This window comes from Hemicordylus capensis, chromosome 3 (genome assembly GCF_027244095.1).
Source record: "Hemicordylus capensis ecotype Gifberg chromosome 3, rHemCap1.1.pri, whole genome shotgun sequence".
Taxonomy (NCBI): Eukaryota; Metazoa; Chordata; class Lepidosauria; order Squamata; family Cordylidae; genus Hemicordylus; species Hemicordylus capensis.
In genome coordinates, this window is record NC_069659.1 from 10,565,967 (window position 1) to 10,585,720 (window position 19,754).

At 46.8% G+C, this 19,754-nt stretch overlaps 2 protein-coding genes, 1 non-coding gene and 1 pseudogene across 3 annotated transcripts; 3 read left to right on the forward strand and 1 right to left on the reverse strand.

Annotated features, from left to right (window-relative positions):
• Window positions 1-310: 310 nt before the first annotated feature.
• Window positions 311-709, reverse strand: LOC128348788 (mid1-interacting protein 1-B-like). Its single transcript, XM_053304434.1, has one exon. It carries the CDS (start codon window positions 701-703, stop codon window positions 311-313), a length of 393 nt encoding a protein of 130 aa, XP_053160409.1. The 5' UTR covers window positions 704-709.
• Window positions 710-2,512: 1,803 nt separating this feature from the next.
• Window positions 2,513-2,584, forward strand: TRNAE-UUC (transfer RNA glutamic acid (anticodon UUC)). Its single transcript has one exon. It is a non-coding gene; the product is annotated as a tRNA-Glu (tRNA).
• Window positions 2,585-6,272: 3,688 nt separating this feature from the next.
• LOC128351642 (mid1-interacting protein 1-B-like) lies at window positions 6,273-8,362 on the forward strand. Its single transcript, XM_053311350.1, has 2 exons — window positions 6,273-6,790; window positions 7,925-8,362. The coding sequence occupies exon 1, from the start codon at window positions 6,369-6,371 to the stop codon at window positions 6,765-6,767; it is 399 nt and encodes a 132-aa protein (XP_053167325.1). The 5' UTR covers window positions 6,273-6,368; the 3' UTR covers window positions 6,768-6,790; window positions 7,925-8,362.
• A 10,055-nt stretch (window positions 8,363-18,417) lies between these two features.
• On the forward strand, window positions 18,418-19,279 carry LOC128349612 (olfactory receptor 2AT4-like; annotated as a pseudogene).
• The last annotated feature ends 475 nt before the right edge of the window (window positions 19,280-19,754 follow it).

The following is a 19,754-nucleotide window of genomic DNA, read 5'->3' on the forward strand; positions in this document are numbered from 1 at the left end:
CTCCCTGAAACCTTGGAGAGCTGCTCCTGCCAGTCAGTGTAGACCATACCAGGTTAGATGGACCTCTGGTCTGACTCGGTATAAGGCAGCTCTATGTACATATGTAGGAAGGAAAGAAGGGCCACGGTGTTTCTTCTGTTAAAGATTTTGGGACTGTAGTATGAACAGACAACAGTAGTGAATGCATGGTTTTTACCACCCCAGGTTCTTTTGGAGAAGAGTCCCAAGGGAGAAATGTCAGGAGAGGGGGAAGGCAAGCCAGGTGTGCATCAAGTGAGTAGACTCACCTGTGCAGTTCGTAATATGCATTTCACCAGCGGAGAGACATTCCGTTCTGGTAGATCTGCCCCATGATGTCCTTGTATTTGGAGGTCACTGTGTTGGCTCTCCTCGTTAAATGGGTGAGGACTTGGTGTAAGCCAGACACATGGTAGTGAAAAAGTCCTTCAAGATCGGCCTTCTCTGGACTCTCCTCTTCTCCGAAGCTGGTGCTGATGCTGGGATTCTGATGACCGAGAGCTGCCAAGCCACCTTCCGCCACCATCTTGATGGACTTCAGCAGTGTGAAACATTCATACAGGTCTTTGTCGCTGCAGCCGGCTTTGGGCGTGTCGCCTTGCTCTTCCAGAGCAACCCCTTGGAGGAGGCTGGGAAACAGCACTGTTTGCTCCATCTTGTGGACAGCAGAGAAGTACCCTTCCATGATGAGGATGAGGAGAGAATTTCTCTGGCTCTGAAGCTTCTTTGGTTTTCAAGGCTGCACTAAATTCTAGAGGTTAGCTCTGAGTAGTCATAGCTTCCAGCCTTCCTGGTGGCACTTTATAGAGCAAGACCAAAGCTTGGCCAGGGTTGGGAAGCGTGATTTTGATGGCTTCATGCCAAAGCAACTCCTTCCCCCGCCCAGCCACTCAAAACCAGATTCCTGTGAATTCCAAAACTTTGCCAGTTCCTTGTTCATGGGTAGCAGTGTGATTTTATTTACAGAGCAGAATTTACTCCCAGAACCTTTTTGCCTACATCAGCCACTTGCCCCCAGCTGGGCGTTTGAGTGCTCATGTTTCTGTTGGCCAATAAGAAGAGAGAAGATATTGAGTGATCCAGGCTGGTGCTCAATGGAAATCTCCCAAGAGCTTTTGGCGAAGAGCGTGCCTGGCCCAGGGAGAGCTCAGCCAAGTCTGGGAAGGCTGCACGGAAGAACATTTCCTCATCTGGCCTCTGTTTGTGAAATTGGTCCATGCCACAGTTTTCCTGAGGGTCATGAGACTGGAGAAATGGCTATTTGCAGAGTGCTTATCAAGTGAAGGGCCAAATAAGGTGTATGGAAGAGACAGGGGTCTGGAAACTCTGCTGGAGGGGGGTACATGGGGAAAGAGGCGAGTCAAGGCAAGATTAAGCCCCCTTTCCCCTTCTGCTGCTGCTTCTCTACCAATTGCACTCTCCCTGCTGCAGTTTGCAGGAGAGACTTGTCTTCCCAGATCCTGCATTTTCTGCAACAAAAATCTAGCTTGACCCTACAGATGAGGACAGATCATACCTTTTCGGGGACTTGGAGCTAGAGGCAGACATACTAGTACATCAGCCTAGTGATGTTTTTGCCATTTGCATACGTTGTGTTACACACGAGTATGCCCATTATTTCCAGTGGGCTTCGTCGTGTGTCCAGCTTCCATAACTCAGGCAAATGGCACTACGGCTAGGCTGGTGTACTGTTGCGCAGTATGTCAGCCAGAACTGCAGCGGAGACATCGGCAGGCAGAGGAAGTGTTCACAGGGGCAGAGCTGCAGGTGAACAAGGGAGTTTGCTCTCCCCCTCCTCCCTTCCAGACTCACAAGGAAGGACCCTGTTGTTGGCTCCTGATTGGAAGACCCGTCTGGGCTTCAGAAAAGGCGAGCACTCTCCAAAAGGTATATATGTAGGCAGTAGCTATACATGAGCATGAGAGGTGGTCTGTGCAAAATATTGTGTTTTTCACCATGACCTTTCAGTTCTTCTGCAGTAAAGACCTGTGGGGAGAAGAAGTGGGGAGGGGCCCACCTTCACTTCTGTAGCCCTAGGGCCCACTCCAACCTTGCTCTGCCCCTCTGAATTCATATTTATGCAACACAGTATTTAGCAAGCATGCAGCCCTTGAAGAAGCAGAAAAGAGCACATGCTATCCATTCCTACACAGCAATGCCCCACTTGTTCAAGAACAAACTGCAAGTCATCTTTTTCATTAGATGGTTTCCATTTTCGCTCCAGAAACGTTTTCTTTTATTCTCTTCATTTTTTAAATCATTTTCTCTCTCTCTCTCTCTCTCATTGTTAATTCTCTAAGTTTCCTGTTAGCATGAAATTGACTAGACCAAAAGCTTCTTGCTGGTCCAGTTAATTCTACCACTCCAGTTGTGACTTGTGTGAGGCTAGGGGAAGCAGCTGCTGTTATCAAGCTACCACTGCTGGATCAGGACTAGTGCCAGGGACAGTAGCAGCAGGGGCGGGGAATGACCTTGCTTCTCTGCACAGTGGGGAGGGACTGTGGCTCAGTGGTAGAGCACCTGCTTTTCATGCAGAAGGCCCTGGGTTCAACCCTCGGCAGATCCAGGTGGGTCTGGGAAAAGACCTCCCCCAAACCCTGTAAAGTTGCTGCCAGTCAGTGTACAGAATGCTCAGCTAGATAGACCAAAGGTGTGACTCAGGAAACAGCAGCTGTCTGTGTTCCTGCAATGAGAAAAAAGAACTTGCTAGCTATTCCATTATGACAGCATTAATAGTCTGGACTCTCCATTGGCTACTGAGACCTGTAGCACTGCACTTGCAAAACTGCAACCACAGTGCTTTCAACATCTCAGCTAGTCTTGTTTCTTCATCTAGCATTGGTTCTCTTTCATCCCCTGGGTGCATTATGCTCTGTCGGCATTCGGTACAGGGCCGAAAGTTCAGAAGAGATAAGGGCTCTGATTTCAACAGTGACCAGTCCTATAGCAAGAGCATAGCCGGGGTCGGAGTGAATGGGGCAAGATGTGCAAAGATTGGTCACAGAAATGTAGCGCTGGAGGGGGGCCCTTTTAGTTTAACCCCCTGCTCACGGCAGGAAATCCAGAGCCAGAGTGTTCTGGACAGATGGCTGCTCAGCCTCTGCTTGAAGCCCTCTTGTGTGGGAGAGCCCATTGACTCCTTAGGCCAGGGATTCCCAACTTTCCCCCTAAGAACAGCCCTGCTGGGTCAGACCCAAGGAAGCCCATCTAGTCCAGCATCCTGTTTCCCACAGTGGCTCACCAGATGCCTCTGAGAAGCCCACAGGCAAGAGGTGAGGGCATGCCTTCTCTCCTGTGGTTGCTCCCGTGCAAATGGAATTCAGAGCGATCTTGCATCTGAGGCTGGAGGTGGCCAATAGCCATCAGTAGACTGTCCTCCATGAATTTGTCTAAGCCCCTTTGTCTAGGCTAGTGGCCATCACCACATCTTGTGGCAGACAATTCCATAGATTAATTACACCCTGTGTGAAAAAAGTACTTCCTTTTGTTGATCCTAAATTTCACAGCCTTCAACTTCATGGGACAACCCCTGGGGCTGGTGTTGTGAGAGATGGAGAAAATTTATCCTTTTTTTTGCAGGGCACTACATCATCATCGAACACTTTTGCTGACCACCACATAAGCAAGCCACTTTAAACAATTTTAACAAGACAGAAGTCAAACATATATATCAAGGGGTATTAAAACACAGCTATTTTTTAATATATCATGCTCACTCATCAACATATTGCACTTGTCACAGTACAATTATCTGCGTAGGCCTACCAGTGGAGAGCTGGGAGGAGAACTGGTCTTGTGGTAGCAAGCATTCATTGTCCACTTTGCTAAGCAGGGTCCACCCCAGTTTGTATTTGTATGCAAGACTACATGTGAGCACTTTAAGATATTCCTCTAAAGGGATGGGGTCGCATGATTGTATGCAGAAGGCTCAAAATTCCTTCCCTGGCAGCATCTCCAAGATAGGGCTGAGAGAGACTCCTGCCTGCAACCTTGGAGAAGCCACTGCCGGTCTGTGTGCAGACAATATTGAGCTAGATGGGCCAAGGGTCTGACTCGGTATAGGGCAGCTTCCTATGTTCCTATGTTCCAGTGGGGGAAAGTACATTTACCTGCAGCAGGCCTGTTAATTTGTTGTTATTGTCGTCTAGAGCAGAACTTTGCTTTTGAGTCTGTTTATATTTTGTTGTGGATTTTGAATTTTATTGTCTTCTGAAATTTATTGTCTTTTGAAATTTATTGTCTTCTGAGGCATTAGCTATCCTTCCCAGCTTTGTATCATTGGCAGATTTGATGAGGACTTTCCCCAGCCTTCCCCAACTTTGGTCCCCCAGATGTTCTTGGACAATACCATCCCCAGCCTTCAGTTATTGTGGCTGGGGATGATGAGAGTTGTAGTCCAAGAACATCTGGAGACTCAAGGTTTGGAACTCCAATCTAAGTCATTGAGTTAAAAAACTGAAGAACCCTAAGAGGTTCTCAATTGGGGAGGGGGGTTGGGACCCCCCTAGGGGTGACAAGCAACTTAAAAGGGGGTCGGGAGGGAGCTGTCGGGAGGGCAGAAGCCTTACCCAATATCTCTGTGGTGTGGAGATGTTTAGGGACGAAGGGAGGCAGATGGCGAAAGAAGCCAAGCACCTCTTGGCTCCTCTGCTGCTGATAAAGCCAAGGAGAGGCACAGCAGTTTGGCTGATGGGCCAAGGGGCAGAGCCCTCTCAGGAGACAATTGCTAGAGCATATCCAGTGCGTGGCCAAGAAGTGCCATTTCTGTGCCTGCCATTGGCTTTGTGAAGAGTGGAGGAACAGAGTGGATTTTTCAGCTCTCGGCCCCTGTCTGTGTCTCCCCTTCCCTCGGAGAAGTTGAAGCAGCTCTTTGCTTGAGGTTCTTGACAATGTTTCTTCCTGAATTTTGGATTTGTGCACAAGCTGAGTACAAAGAATTTCGTGGGGCTGCTATGGGAATACAGACTTCCTTTTCATGATTCCTACTTGTGCGAATCGAAGTTTTCAGTAGTTGCAGCTATAAAGAGGAAATGCCTATTGGAAATAACTTGGAGCCTGAAACTGGACTGGCAGTCTCAAACATAAAGTCCAGGCTTGAAAAATTAAGTAGAAACAAACAAACCCGCTCATTCTTCTCACTGAAAAGGGAAATGTGTTTATCTTTGCTAGGGGTGTGCATGGGCCGGTAGTGGCAGTTCAGTCTGAATTCGGACAGAACCGTGGGTCCCCAAACCAGTTTGGCTGAACCCACTGGCTGGGCCAGTTAGGATGACAAATCGACTTGAAGTGGTTGGAAGTGGTTCGTGATTGAACTGCTCGAAACGGCCCAGTTTGCAGCAGACCGGTTCGCAGTTGGATCGGTCCGTGCACGCCCCTAATCTCTTCCTAATCAAATCTGTGGCTGATAGTCTAGCTAACAAGTGTGGGTGCTCGTAACATCAACGAAGCACCAGCCCCCACACTGTTCTGCCATGCTTCTGAAGCTTGGGTACTCTTCCACTTTTCTGCAAGACTGCACTGTAAATACATTTCAGCACTTGCCCGTGCTCCAAAAGAGCTCTGGAAACACGCCACTTTACCTTCAGCAACATGTTTCTAGTCTGTATACTTTTATTACTTAGGATGTTAGCCAGTAGCTTTAATAATGGGGGAGTGGTGAGGGGGAGCTCTATATGTTATTTTAGGTCAAAGTATCAAAAAGTTTGAGAACACATGACCTGATGGTATTATCACCTAGTGCACATTTGACCAGTTTGCTAATCAAAACTTCATGGGGAACTTGGTGAAATGGTGAGTTAAAAATATATCCACAGCATTCCCTTAATTCATGTTGTCCTTTCTCAGTGAGACAGATTTTTCATGATCCAGGGTTTCTCAGCCTTTGGGAATAGGTCTGGCTCAGAATAGTTGGAAGATTTCCTCAGCTGCTGCTTTCCACATGCTCAGGACAGCTCTGTCTATTATTGACGGGCTGCAAGATTGCGTGGCCTTGCGGTGTCCCCTGAGGGGGTCCAAATAGCCATAGTTCGGTTCTATTTGGGGAAGATTTCAGTCTGCAAATAGAGACAAGTTGCTGGCCAAAAAATAAACCGATGGTTGCATCAGATGCATGAGGATAAAGGTTGTGATTACATAAAACAGAGGAGTGTCTTCAGCTTGCATGGAAATTGACTTGAAACTTATCCCAATCATGCTCTCCCTGACTGACTACCCCTCTGATTTTGCTATATAAATCCCCACCGACAAGACTGGAGGATACGAGCACTCACAGCTAAGAGCCTTTCGTACAGCACTGCTGAGACCTCCTGAGCCAGCTTCCGTCCAAGAGAAAAGCTCTCCCCACAGCTATAATGGAAGGGTGCTTCTCTGCTGCTGTTCAGAAGATGGAGCAAATGGTGATGTTTCCCAGTCTTCTCCAAGGGGTCTCCTTGGAAGAGCAAGGTGGTGACACATCTGAGGCCGACTCTGCCGACAAAGATCTGTATGAATATTACGTGCTGCTAAAATCCATCCGGCAGATGGTGGAAGGTGGCCTAGTGCCTCTCGACAGCCGGAAGCCCCAAACTGCCACCCGGCTGAAAGGACAGGAGGGCAAAGAGGAAGATGATCTCGAAGGACTCTTCTATCACCATGTATCTGCCTTGACCAGTGTCCTGAACCAGCTGACCAGGAGAGCCAACACCGTGACCTCCAAATACGACGAAATTATGCGGCATTTCAACCAGAGCAGAATTACCCTCCGCTGGTGAAACCCAACCCATTAACTAGAAAGGTGAGCAGTCATCAGTTTCCCTTTATTTCACAGCCCTTCCCTCTGCTTGCATGGTGGTTTTTCTCCCATGGAAGAAGTGCTAAAATCCAGCCCATTGCTGGAGTTGACCTCAGGGGACTCCAATGCCAGTTTGGCCATGACTTTTACCTGATGGCTAAATATATCATCAAACATGTCAAACATACAAACATGATGATGAGGACAAATATATCTCACTGAGTTATCGTGGAGATTCAGTAGGAGAACCCCTTGCATGCAGCCCCGAAGGGCATTAGCCTTTTTTGCAGCTGCATCAGCTTGCTGATGGTTGACTGCCGTCCCAAGATCCTAATTTCACATGTCCTACTGCCTAGACAGGCACCCTCCATCCTATCCCTGTGCATTTGATGTTGCTCTTAGGTTGGGTCTAAAGAGAAAACCTCCCTTAGAGGATGGGTGGACCACTGTGACAAGCAAGACAACTATTGGCAGCCAGATGAGGAGGACTCATTTGGGAAATGTTTGTTGAAACTCATTGTGGCTCCTGGAAACGTGTGGTGGAAAAGCATCGGTTTTGCATGCAAGAAGTCTCAGGTTCAGTCCTTTATATCTCCAGATAGGCTTGGGAAATACCTGCCTGAAACCTGGGAGAGCTACAGCCAGCTGGTGCAGACAATACTGAGTCCAATGGACCAATGGTTTGACTCAGTATAAGGCAGCTTCCTATGGGGGGTGGGTGCTTTTTCTTGATGCTTGTGGATTCCCACCACCATCACCAGTCACAAATATAAGTCACAAGGGTTATCAATCTGTGGCCACTGACCAATTTTTACCAATCAGATTATTTGAACCCCACAAGGTGCTATTTGAATGTCTGCTTCTATAGATGCCTGTGGCTTTGTTTCACTAAACATTGGCCGTCTCCGCAGATCAACAAAGACTAAGTTGGCCAACTCTCCTGTCACATCAGAGAAAATAGCATCTCGTAGGGCTCTGCCATTAATACTTGCATGGTGGGTGGGTGGGTGGGGGGAGAGGAGTCCGTTGCTCCCGCTGGCTTTGTCCCCCTCCCCCTGCACGGGAAAAAGTAGCTGCTCCCCCAAACTGCATGGATCTTGACCTTTTTGAAACGAATGGCTGTGATTCCTTTGACAGGGTGACTCAGCAGCTTTTGCTCGAGCGTCTTCTTGAACCTGGGAAGGAACTCTTTAGCCGGCCAACACAAGAAGACATCCTGCGTGACTGCCAGATGGACCGTGTGGTGGCAGAGCAAGAGCAACCCCATCTGGACATTTCAAGCACGGATGTCCCCCCACCCCCACCCCAGAACTCCAGGACATCCTTTTGCTTCAAGAGTTACTGCAGTTTGAACATCACTTGCAAAGAAATTAAGCCGTTTGTCCTGCTAATGATGTATTTAATAGTGGGTGATGACCCCACAGTTCTAAGAAAATGTTTTTATTTTATTAAATAATATGTTGTATTATATATTTTTTATTATTATTACTATTGTTGTTATTATGTCCAGAATCATTGCTGCACATTACTTTTTACAACATAAGCAAATAAATTGAAAAAAATTACTCCAGAAAAGTCTTTCCTTGAGCTCAGAAAAGCACCATCTCTTATTTATTTATTTATTTGCTTGTTTCATTTCATTTTTGTACCATGACATTCCATTCCGGAGCTCAGAATAACATGCATGGTTTCCCCTCAGTTAATCCTTACAACAACCTTGTGAGGTAGGTTAGGCTAAGAAATAGTAACTAGCCCTGACTGTGTGGGGATTTGAGCCCAGGCCTCCCCAATCCACTGTACCACACTGTTTTCCCCAACTCTGCCCCCTGAGTTTTGGGTCTGAGCCTCAGGAGAGATGGCAGCCTGACTCAGAGAACTATAACAGCTGGTTTAATTCCTATATTTGAAAAATATATATATCCTGCCATTCCTGCTCCTGCAAGCGTCCAAAGCAGATCACAGGACATAAAAATATACACACAGTCATAGTTTTATGATATTTTTATTCCATCCATTCTCCAAGGAGCCCAGGACAATGTACAATGCTCTCCCCCTGTCCATTTTATCTTCACAACAACCCTGTAATGCAGGCTTCAGCATTTGAACTCAGTCAAAATCTAATTTATATTGAACCCAGCCCAGACAACCTCAGCCCAAAACTATTGCTCTAACCACTACACCAAACTAACATAGCTCCCCTCATTTTTTTAGCAAATGGAGCAGAAAGGGTACAGTCTTTTCTCAGCCCCCTTCCCCAAAATAATCTCTGAAAAAGAGCAGCGTTTGTCTGCTTCCCAAAGGCGAGGAAGGAACAGGAAGGGAGCTTCACAACTGGGATGTGTGTCTCATGAAAATAACAGGCCTCTTGAGACTATCTGGGCAGGTCCATCTCCAGTTGCCAACAGCTCGTCTAGTGGCTACTTGGGGACTGGCCTTCTTCTCCATTGTCACCCCAAGGCTTTGGAACGGGCTCCTTGCTGAAATCAGAGCCTCCCCATCTCTGTCAGCTTTTAAAAGGGCTTGCAAGGTGCATTTATTCCCCCAAGCTTCTAATCAGACTTCTAGAACCCATCATTGTGGTTAAATTGTTTTAATATTTTAATTTGGTTTCAATCTGTGTTGTTTTATGGTAAGCCACCCAGAGATGTGAATTTTGGACGGTATATAAATATGCTAAATGACTAGGTAGGTAGGTAGATAAAACACCCCCCTTCTGGTAAGGACTAATGGAGTCCTTGTTGGAGGTGACACAAGAAACAGATCCTCAGAGAGAGACCTGAGCTTGCAGACAGGCCCTACAACCGCTGTGGCTTCATCGTTGTCAAAGCCAGCAGCTGGAATTGGCCTGCAGAGGTGGAGCCCGTTGGAAGCAGAGCCCATTGGAAGCCAGGGCCAATGGGATGAAAAGGGATGCTAGAACTAGTAGTCAACAGTCTGGCCACCCCATTCCGGACTAATTGCAGGTTCCATGCGGCCTTCTAGGGCAGCGCCACCCATCAAGTGTCTTACAAGAGTCTAATCCGGAGGTAAGGAAAGCTCTTTTCAGGTGTTATGTTCAGGTGTTAGATATATATCTGCATGCATGTCCATCTTTTTGTGTGACTGTGCCTATGTTCATTTTGAAAGGGAACTTGGGTACAGGTCCTTCAAATGCATAGGAAGCGGGCTACTGTCTGGGCATTGAGCATAATCTGTGAATAACTGAAGTCCTTTGCACAGGTTGTGTTCAACACATATACAGTCTGTGCACATGGAACAGAGGAAGCTGCCTTATACCGAGTCAGTCCATCTCGCTCAGTATTGTCCACCCAGACGGGCAGCAGCTTCTCCAAAGTGAAAGGCAGGAGTTTCTCCCAGCCCTGTCTTGGAGATGCTGCCAGGGAGGGATCTTTGAATGCAAGCATGCAGATGCTCTTCCCAGAGTGGCCCTGCAGGGAATGTCTCACAGTGCTCACACCTCCCACATATCTTACAGTACTCATACATGTAGTCTCCCATTCAAAAGCAAACCAGGTGGACCCTGCTTAGCAAAGGAGACCATTCGTGCTTGCTTCCAGCTCTCCTCCCCACCTGTACAGTGCATGCATATACAGTTATTCAGACATGATGGTCAGTGCTCATACAGGGAAGGACGAGTTCCTGTGTGTACCCTGCATTTGAGGGAGCCTGCACACAAGTTCTATTTAAAGGGCACCCACATACAGATGTTCACACAAAAAAGTATACATATGCACAAACACCCATACGCAAACACCACATGTTGTCAGAATAGGACTTGTACATGCCTGCACTGTGCACAGAGTGTACATGCATTGAGCATCATGTGTGAATGGGCCATAAGGCATATGTGAAAGCAGTCGGGTCACTGTTTCCCAGAAGCAGGAATCAGTGGTGCACCAATGGTGAAAAGGGCTCCAGGCCATAACAGGTACCATCTGAGCATTCAGGAGCAATGGCAGTCAGACCAGCTTGGATCTCTAGAGCTGTTCCTCAAGGGGAAGTGTAACCTCATCTGGAGCAGAACCACCAACCAGGGTCACCTGAATCCTAGAAACTGAGAGTTGGGAGGAACCTTGGAGGTCTTCTAGACCAGGGATTCTCAACGTTGGGTCCCCAGATGTTATTGGACTTCAATTCCCATAACCCCCTGCCCCAGAGGCCTTTGGTTGGGGATTATGGTAGTTGAAGTCCAATAACATCTGGGGACCCAACATTGAGAATCCCTGCTCTAGGCCAGAGATTCTCAACGTTGGGTCTCCAGAGGTTATTGGACTTTAACTCCCATAATCCCCAACCAAAGGCCACTGGGGCAGGGGGTTATGGGAGTCCAATACCATCTGGGGCCCCAAAGTTGAGAATCCCTGCTCTAGACCAACCCCCTGCTCAGTGCAGGAATCTGCTGCTGCATCCCCGCAAGATGGCCTACAAGGACCTCTAGGCAAGGAGAGCCCACCCCTGCATGAGGCAGACTGTTCCCCTGTCCAGCAGCTCCGGAGGGTGTCCCCTCCATCCTCATTTCCATTTTATTTCAGCAGGCCCCTGGAAATAAAAGAACAGTTAAGGGGTGGGGGAGAGATTCCTTTTCAGCCCTGTGCCCTTTTGACTTGAGGCTATTGTTTTATTGTGGATTCTTCTAAAAATGTTGTTGTAATCCGCCATGTATTAATACATGAAGAATGGCAGCATATGCATCTTTAAATAGATAAATAAACGCTGGGACCTTGTGGCACTGGAGTTCAGTGCTTTAAAGGCAGAAAGTTCCAGGTTCGTTCCCTGGCAGCATCTCTGGGGACTTTTACACACAGCAGGCTTCACCACAAGTTTACTGGGAGGCTTTACTGCGAACTTGATATTTTTACCCCGAGATATACATCGGGCTTTTAAAAAGCCAAATCTGGCAACAGAGGGCTACACTCTTAACACACAGTGGAAAAACCTGAATTCTGTGTGAACTGCTCCCCGACAACCCGCAGGGACTTCGGGGTAAATCCAGCCGATATGAGAACGCACCCCCTCCATTCCGGAGGAGATGCGAGTTCAAGGGCTTTAAAAGCCCCATGTGAAAAACTTCCAGGTAGGGCTGGGATTGGGAGAGACTCCTGTCTGAAACCTTGGAGCCCTGCTGCTGCCAGTCAGTGTAGACCAAGGATTCTCAGCGTTGGGTCCCCAGATGTTATTGGACTTCAACTCCCATAATCCCCAGCCAAAGGCCACTGGGGCTGGGGCTTATGGGAGTTGAAGTCCAATAACATCTGGGGACCCAACGTTGCGAATTCCTGGTGTAGACGATACTGAACTAGGTGGGCCAGTGGTCAGACTCAGCAGCGTCCTGTGTCCCTGTGTCCCACTCCACGAAGCCACGGGGCAGAGCAGAAGTCTGTTCGCACCATCTACTAGAATCTGCGTGTGGAGTGACGCCCGCTTCTCCCATCCTCGGCAAGGGATTGAGAAGGTTACCCTGGCTGATGCTATTGCAAGCCATAGGGGAGCCAAGGGGAATCAACAAGGAATACTCCCCAATCTGCCTCCCAATAGAAGCCATTGACCCCGGCAACCACAGCGCTCAGTGTACCAAACTGAAACTAAACTGACATAATTGTGTCCAGATAATTGGTTTTATACAGTTGGGTCTGGAGCTGAGTTATCACCACACACTCAAGCACCTTCCCCGAGAATGGAAGATTAGAAACCAGGCGGGTGGCAGTTGCCTAAGCCCTCTGTTTCTGAGGAGCCTTCAAATCGGTGGTCTCACCATGGCCTCTTTTAATGGAGCATGGCTCACCTTTGAGGCATTAACCAACTCCTGGACCCAGCCACTTAGTCAAGGCTCCTCCAGACCGGAGAGTAGGCTACCACATATTTTAAATAAATAATAGGTACATGCATATGTATGTTTATTAATTACTTTATTTGTTTGTTTGTTTGTTTGTTTGTTCGTTCATTCATTCGATTTATATACTGCCCTTCCAAAAATGGCTCAGGGCAGTTTACATCAAAGTAAATGCACTTAATCTGTCTGGCCAGGCCAAACAGTTTTAAGGGCTCTCCTGAAAGCCAACAATGATGAAATCAGATTACGGATTTCTGCCGGGAGTGCATTCCACAGCCCCGGGGTAGTTACAGAGAAGGCCCGCCTTTGAGTCACCACCAGACAGACCGGTCGTAACTGGAGATGGACTTCCTCAGATGACCTGGTGGTGACCCAGGACCGGGCTTTCTTTGTGGCTGTCCTGGGGCTTTGGAATAGGCTTCCTGCTGAAATAAGAGCATCTCCTTCTCTGTTTGTTTTCAGGAAGAACCTCAAGACCCTCCTGTTCTCTCAGGCTTTTAATTAGAATTAATTTTAATAATTTTAAATACTTGTTCTTATAACTATTTTATTCTGTTGTTTTTATTGTCATGTATTTTAATTTGTGACTTTTAAATATTTTAAATTTTGTCCGCCTAGAGATATACATATCAGGCGGTATAAAAATATGTTTAAACAAACAAACAAACAAACAAACAAACAAACAAACAAACAAACAAACAAACAAACCACTATTTGACATGAAGGATCATCCTTTCTTGTTTAAAAAAGACATGATGTTGTTTGTTATTTTGGTCTGTATGACTGCACATCATGTACTGTTTATACTGCCTCTTTAAGGTGAAAGCCCAGAAGTCCTCAGGATGAGAAGGCCATGAGACGGAACTGGGGAAACAGTTTCAGTTTTGCAGCAGAAGCCTGTGAGAGTGGTTAGGCCTGTATGATCTCCACAGTAGCCTGAAGTCCCTTCTGGATCAGAGAGAGTACGCACATACTTGAGCCCGTCTGTATTCAATCTGCATTTTTTGTGCACAGGACTTTTCTCGTGAATTCTTAAATAAATAGTTGAGTTAGGAAAAGTCTGTGTGTGCTGCTATTCTCAGCTACCCAATAAAAATATTGTTGGCCTGCTGAGCAGCACGTGGTGATTTCATGTTCATGAATGTACATTTCCATGTATTAGAGAAAATGCATTCACCACAACTGATTACTTCTGGCAGCTTCCGCTTGGAGGGAGGAGAGGTGGTCTTGTGGTAGCAAGCATGAATTGTCCCCTTTGCTAAGCCGGGTCCACCCTAGTTTGCATTTGAATGGGATATACATCTGAGCACTGTAAGATATACCCCTTACGGGATGGGGCTGGGAAGAGCATCTGCAAGAATGTTACAAAATTCCCTCCCTGGCATCTCCTGATAGTGGGGCTGAGAGAGACTCCTGCCTGCAACCTCGGAGAAGCCGCTGCCAGTCTGTGTAGACAGTACTGAGCTAGGTGGACCAATGGTCTGAACTCGGTATATGGCAGCTTCCTATGTTCCAAAGAGTGACCATGCTAACAACACAAGTCCTATTCAAACATTACGTTGAATGAGTGTACAGATATCCATACACAGGTACACGTTTTTGTGGGAATGATTGCTCCTGCATTCATTTTAAAAGTGAATCTGGCTGGACTGGCTAATGGACACCAATGACCTGGGTCATGTGTCATCTCCTAGGAGTCTCTCCCAGCCCTATCTGGAGATGCCAGGGAGGGAACTTGCAACCTTCTCTTCCCAGAATGGCCCCATCCCCTAAGGGGAGTATCTTACAGTGCTCATACATGTAGTCTCCCATTCATATGCAACCAGGGCAGAACCTGCTTAGCAAAGGGGACAATTCATGCTTGCTACTGTTGAGAATTCTCTCTGGTAAGAGATACTCTTCTAATATAGCAGAGTGCACAGAGGCACAACACAGCGGAGTCTGCCCAGGCATGCGTGTATGCTGAGAGCAAAACTTGGAGCCAGTTCATAGTTTCAAATCAATATAAGGAGTATTTATTAGTAAGCTCCATTCTAGATAGTAAAGTGGAGAGATAGGATCTCTAATCTATCTGGATGCAGAGGGATTCTGCATCTCTGCACACATGGTGCAGGGAGAGAGAAGCTTGCATGTTGCAAGGGATAAGGAAGGGAAGGGAAGGAAGAGGATGGAAGTGGCTGGAAGGAAGTCCCTAAGAGTAGCAATCTACATACCAAAGGGATAGTGTCAGAGCAGTAGAGGAGGAATGAGCAATGCCTTGAGCTCTCTAGCCCTCTGACTCACTAATCTGTCCCCCTCTGTCATTGAGGCATGAGACAGCATAGAGTCCTTCACTTCCAGCACTGACTTGGTATAAGGCAGCTTCCTTGGTTCTTATGTCCCCATGACTCCTAATAGCTTCATCTCCCTCATATGTGTCCACCACTTTCACTCTCTTGCTTTGCTCACACACTTTCAAGCCAGTCTTTGCAGCCGTGAGGGCTAGAAACTCATGCTATAGGCCACCTCCAGCCTCAAAGGCAGGATGCCTCTGAGTACCAGTTGCAGGGGAGTAACCGCAGGAGGGAGGTCATGCCCTCAACTCCTGCCTGTAGGCTTGGTAACTTGGACCCCATACGTTGCAAAAACAATTGTGTAAGTCTTGCCAGCTGATTGACAGACGGAGGGTTGAAACTGCATTGCTCTCCCTGCTCTACAGCTCAGGGGAAAACGGTCTGTCGAGAAGATAAGAATAAAGGAATTTCCCTGCTGGATTTGCCTAAAAAGTCTGTGCAATCTAATATTCTGTGTCCAGCATCAGCCAGCCAAGACTTCCCTAGTTAGCTGAGTGTGAAAAGAGCAACTCTCACTTCTGTTCTGACCTCAGCATCTGATATTTACAGGTATATTGCTCCTGAGCATGGAGGCTCCACTTAGCTACCATGGCTAACAGACTACTAGAACAGACCACCTCTCTATAAATATGCAGAAGCCAAGATGGATGAGCTGGAGTGCTTAGTTGCTAATGAAAGCAGATAGTTGGCATAACGGAAACCTGGTGGAATGGTGGGAACCCATGGGTCACTGTAATTTCCGGATAAAAACTGTACAGAAAGAACAGTAAGGGGCAGATTGGGAGTGGAGTACCACTGTATAGCAATGCGTACAATTCTGGTCACCACATCTTAAAAAGGACATTGTTGAACTGGAAAAGGTGCAGAAGAGGGCAACCAAGGTGATCAGGGGCCTAGAGCACCTTTCTTATGAGGCAAGGCTACAACACCTGGGGCTCTTTAGATTAGAAAAAAGACGACTGCAGGGAGACATGATAGAGGTCTATAAAATCATGCATGATGTGGAGAAAGTGGAGAGAGAGAAATTCTTTTCCTTCTCACACAAGACTAGAACCAGGGGTCACTCCATGAAATTGATTGCCAGGAGGTCTAGGACCAACAAACGGAAGTACTTTTCCACACAACGCGTGATCCACTTGTGGAACTCTCTGCTACAGGATGTGGCAACAGCCAACAACCTGGATGGCTTTAAGAGGGGTTTGGATGACCCCTCATGGAGTGAGGGGTCATCATGGAGGAGAGGTCTATCAATGGCTACTTCATGGAGGAGAGGTCTATCAATGGCTACTAGTCGGAGGGCTGTGGGCCACCTCCAGCCTCAAAGGCAGGATGCCTCTGAGTACCAGTTGCAGGGGAGCAATGGCAGGAGAGAGGGCACACCCTCAGCTCCTGTCTGTGGCTTCCAGCGGCATCTGGTGGGCCACTGTGCGAAACAGGATGCTGGACTAGATGGACCTTGGGCCTGATCCAGCAGGGCTGTTCTTATGTTCTTTTGTTCTTAAGGGATAGAATCAAACAAGCTAGAATACCCAGGAGGACCGGATTCTTCCATAGAATCATGTGACAATAGGAGGACTGAAAAGAAATGTGTTACTAGGGAGATGCTATCAACCTCTGGATCAAAACGCGGAGAGTGACCTGGAATTGGAGAAGCAAATCAGAGAGGCGTCAAAGAGAGACAGAGCTGTAATAATGCATGACTTCAATTACCCTCACTTAGACTGGGCAAATTCACACACGGGTATTGACAGAGTGGCCAAATCTCTAGACATGCTAAATGATTGTGCCTTAGAACAGTTGGTCACCGAACCAACCAGAGAGAAGGTAACCTTGGTCTTAATCCTGAGTGGTACCCAGGACCGGGAAGTTTTCCACACCCGACTTTTAGTTCGCATCTCCTCTGGAACAGAGCGGGTGCATTCACATATCTGCCAAATTTACTCCAAAGTCTTTGCGAGCTGTCGGGGAGCACTTCAGACACAATTCGGGTTTTTCACTGCACATCTGAGTGCAGCCTGATTTATATCTGGGGTTAAAAAAATCCATTTTTTCCATCAGTTTTTGGGGGGCAATTTGGAACTCGCAGTAAAGCCTCTCTGTAAACCCACAGTAAAGCCTGCTGTGTGGGAAAGTTCCTGATGTGAGTGTTTTAGAACCATTGGGAACAGTGAGTCTTGAGTGATCCTATTCAGGTTCTGTGTGTGAAGCACCTCCAAGGAAGTCCAGCACAGATGCGTTGGAGTTAAGAAGAGGAAACGTCTCAAAAATGAGGGGACTGGTAAAAAGGAAGCTGAAGGGGAAAGTCAGCAGGGTCAAATCACTCCAGAAAGCATGGGACGTATTCAAAACCACAATGATAGAAGCTCAGTTGGAATGTATACGAAGAAGGAGGAAAAGGAAACCACCAAGTTCAGGAGGACGCCAGCGTGGCTAACAAGCAGAGTCAAGGAAGCTATAAAAGGGAAGAAGACTTCCTGCAGAAAATGGAAGTCCTGCACAAATGAAGAGAACAGAAAAGAACATACAAGGAGACGATAAGGGATGCAAAAAGAGAGTTCGAGGAGCATCTAGGTAGAAGTGTCAAGGGGAATAACAAAAATGTATTTAAATCTAACACATGCAGAAAACCTGCCAGAGAGGTGGTTGGACCCTTAGATGATGAGAGTGTGAAAGGGGTTTTTAAGGAGGAAAAGGAGATGGCAAATAAGCTAAATGAGTTCTTTGCATCTGTGTTCACGGTGCCATATACTGACCATATCCCCACTCTGGAAATGAGCTTCTCAGGCTTGGAGGCCAAAGAACTGGGCCAATTTGAGGTGAAGAGAGAGGATGTTCTAAACTGTCTTGGAAAAGTAAAAAATAACAAATTGCCAAGGCCAGATGGCATCCACCCAAGAATTCTGAAGGAACTCAGATGTGAAATTGCTGATCCCCTATTAAAAATATGTAACTGGTCTTTACAGTCAGGCTCTGTACCAGAGGACTGGAAAGTATCTAACGTAAGCCCAGCTTTCAGAAAGGGATCCGGGGGGGATCCGGGGTCTTACAAGCCCTTAGCTTAACTTCTATGCTGGGTAAATTGATGGAAAGCATACTTAAGGACAAACTTGTTCAACATATGCTAGTGAAGCTGCAACCATTGGCCGCAATATTAGAGGGGGTATATACTAAGCCTTTTCAGAGTGCCAGCCCACCCTCAGCAGGGCAAAGACATTTTAACCTTATACTCACACTGCTGACGCCACTGTCTTCTGCAGCTGGGGAGGAAGGGTCTCGTGGCCCTGCTCTTCCAGTTACACTGTCAAAGACAGACTGCACAAACAATCCATCTACTTTTTCTCATATGATTGCAGAATCAGTTTGTTAGCAGCAATGGCCATTTGTGACACACCCACACCAGCCCAGAGAGCTTGGCATTCTCTTTCTGTCTTCTCCTTCCTCTTCTAGATGCCTTACACATTCTCATGATGGAGAACTGCAACTTTACTGGATCTGTTCAATACCTTTTTGTCGTTGGCTTTCCCAACCTTCAAGATCACCAGCTCCCTCTCTCTTTTGCCTTTTTGTTCTGTTACCTGCTCATCCTTGTCAGCAGCTTCACCATCATCATGGCTGTTCTTGCAGATCTCAAACTCCACAAGCCCATATATTTTTTCCTCACCAATCTCTCTGTCTTAGACATTCTGCTCACCACCACGGCCATTCCAAAAATGCTGGCCATGTTTTTGGTCAACTCTGAATTTATCTCTGTCCAGGGCGGCTTCCTGCAGATGTATTTTTTTCCTTGGGCTGGCAGTGACCAAAAACTTCCTCCTACGATGACTACTACGAGGCCATCTGCCCTCCCTTGCATTACATGGTCAGGATGACAAAGAGGGTGAATGTCCAGCTTGCAGCCAGCACCTGGGTCTCTGCATTGCTGGCCTCCATCCCTGCTATTGTCCAGTCCTCTCAGCTGACATTCAGCGGAACGCCCAAAGTTTACCATTGTTTTTGTGACCACTTGGCCATGGTCCAAACAGTTTGTCAAAATTCCGACACCAACTTGCAGAATTTTCTGGGCTTTACTATCACTACGTCCACATCATCATCTCTGTCTTGCAGATCAACTCCAAAGAAGGGCGCAGGAAGGCCTTTTCCACCTGCTCCTCCCACCTGATTGTGGCGAGCACGAACTCCTCCTCCACTGCCATGGCGTACCTTTCCTACAGAGCGGACATGCCCATTGATGTCCACGTCACCAGCAATGTGGTTTTTGCTATCTTAACCCCTTTAGTCAATCCCCTCATTTACGCCCTGAGAAACAAGGAAATCAAAAAAATGCCGTGAAAAAATATGTCATTCTCATTGCCAGAAGATGGCATCAGCCTAAGCAAAATGGAATCACTACTTCAGAGGCTGCACGAAATCATATTTATGTTTGATTTGCAACAAAGTAGAATTTCAGTGGGACCTAAGCACATCTAAATGGAATGTATAATGTGCACTCTGAAGGAGTGAATAGTGTGTGTGTGTGTGTGTATACACACACACACACACACACACAATATGTCTTTTGACATTTTTCCCCATCAGTTTTATTTGTTTATTACAGTATAGATAAGATCTGGTTTTTTTTAAAAAAATTATTATCTGGATATGCTGTATATTGTATTTTAAAATATTTATTATTATATACTTTTTTGTGTACAAAAATGTTTTATGTATGATAGGCTCAAACTATCATCCTTTGGACACATTTTGCGAAGACCCAACTCCCTTGAGAAGTCCATGATGCTGGGAAAAGTTGAGGGAAAGAGAAGAA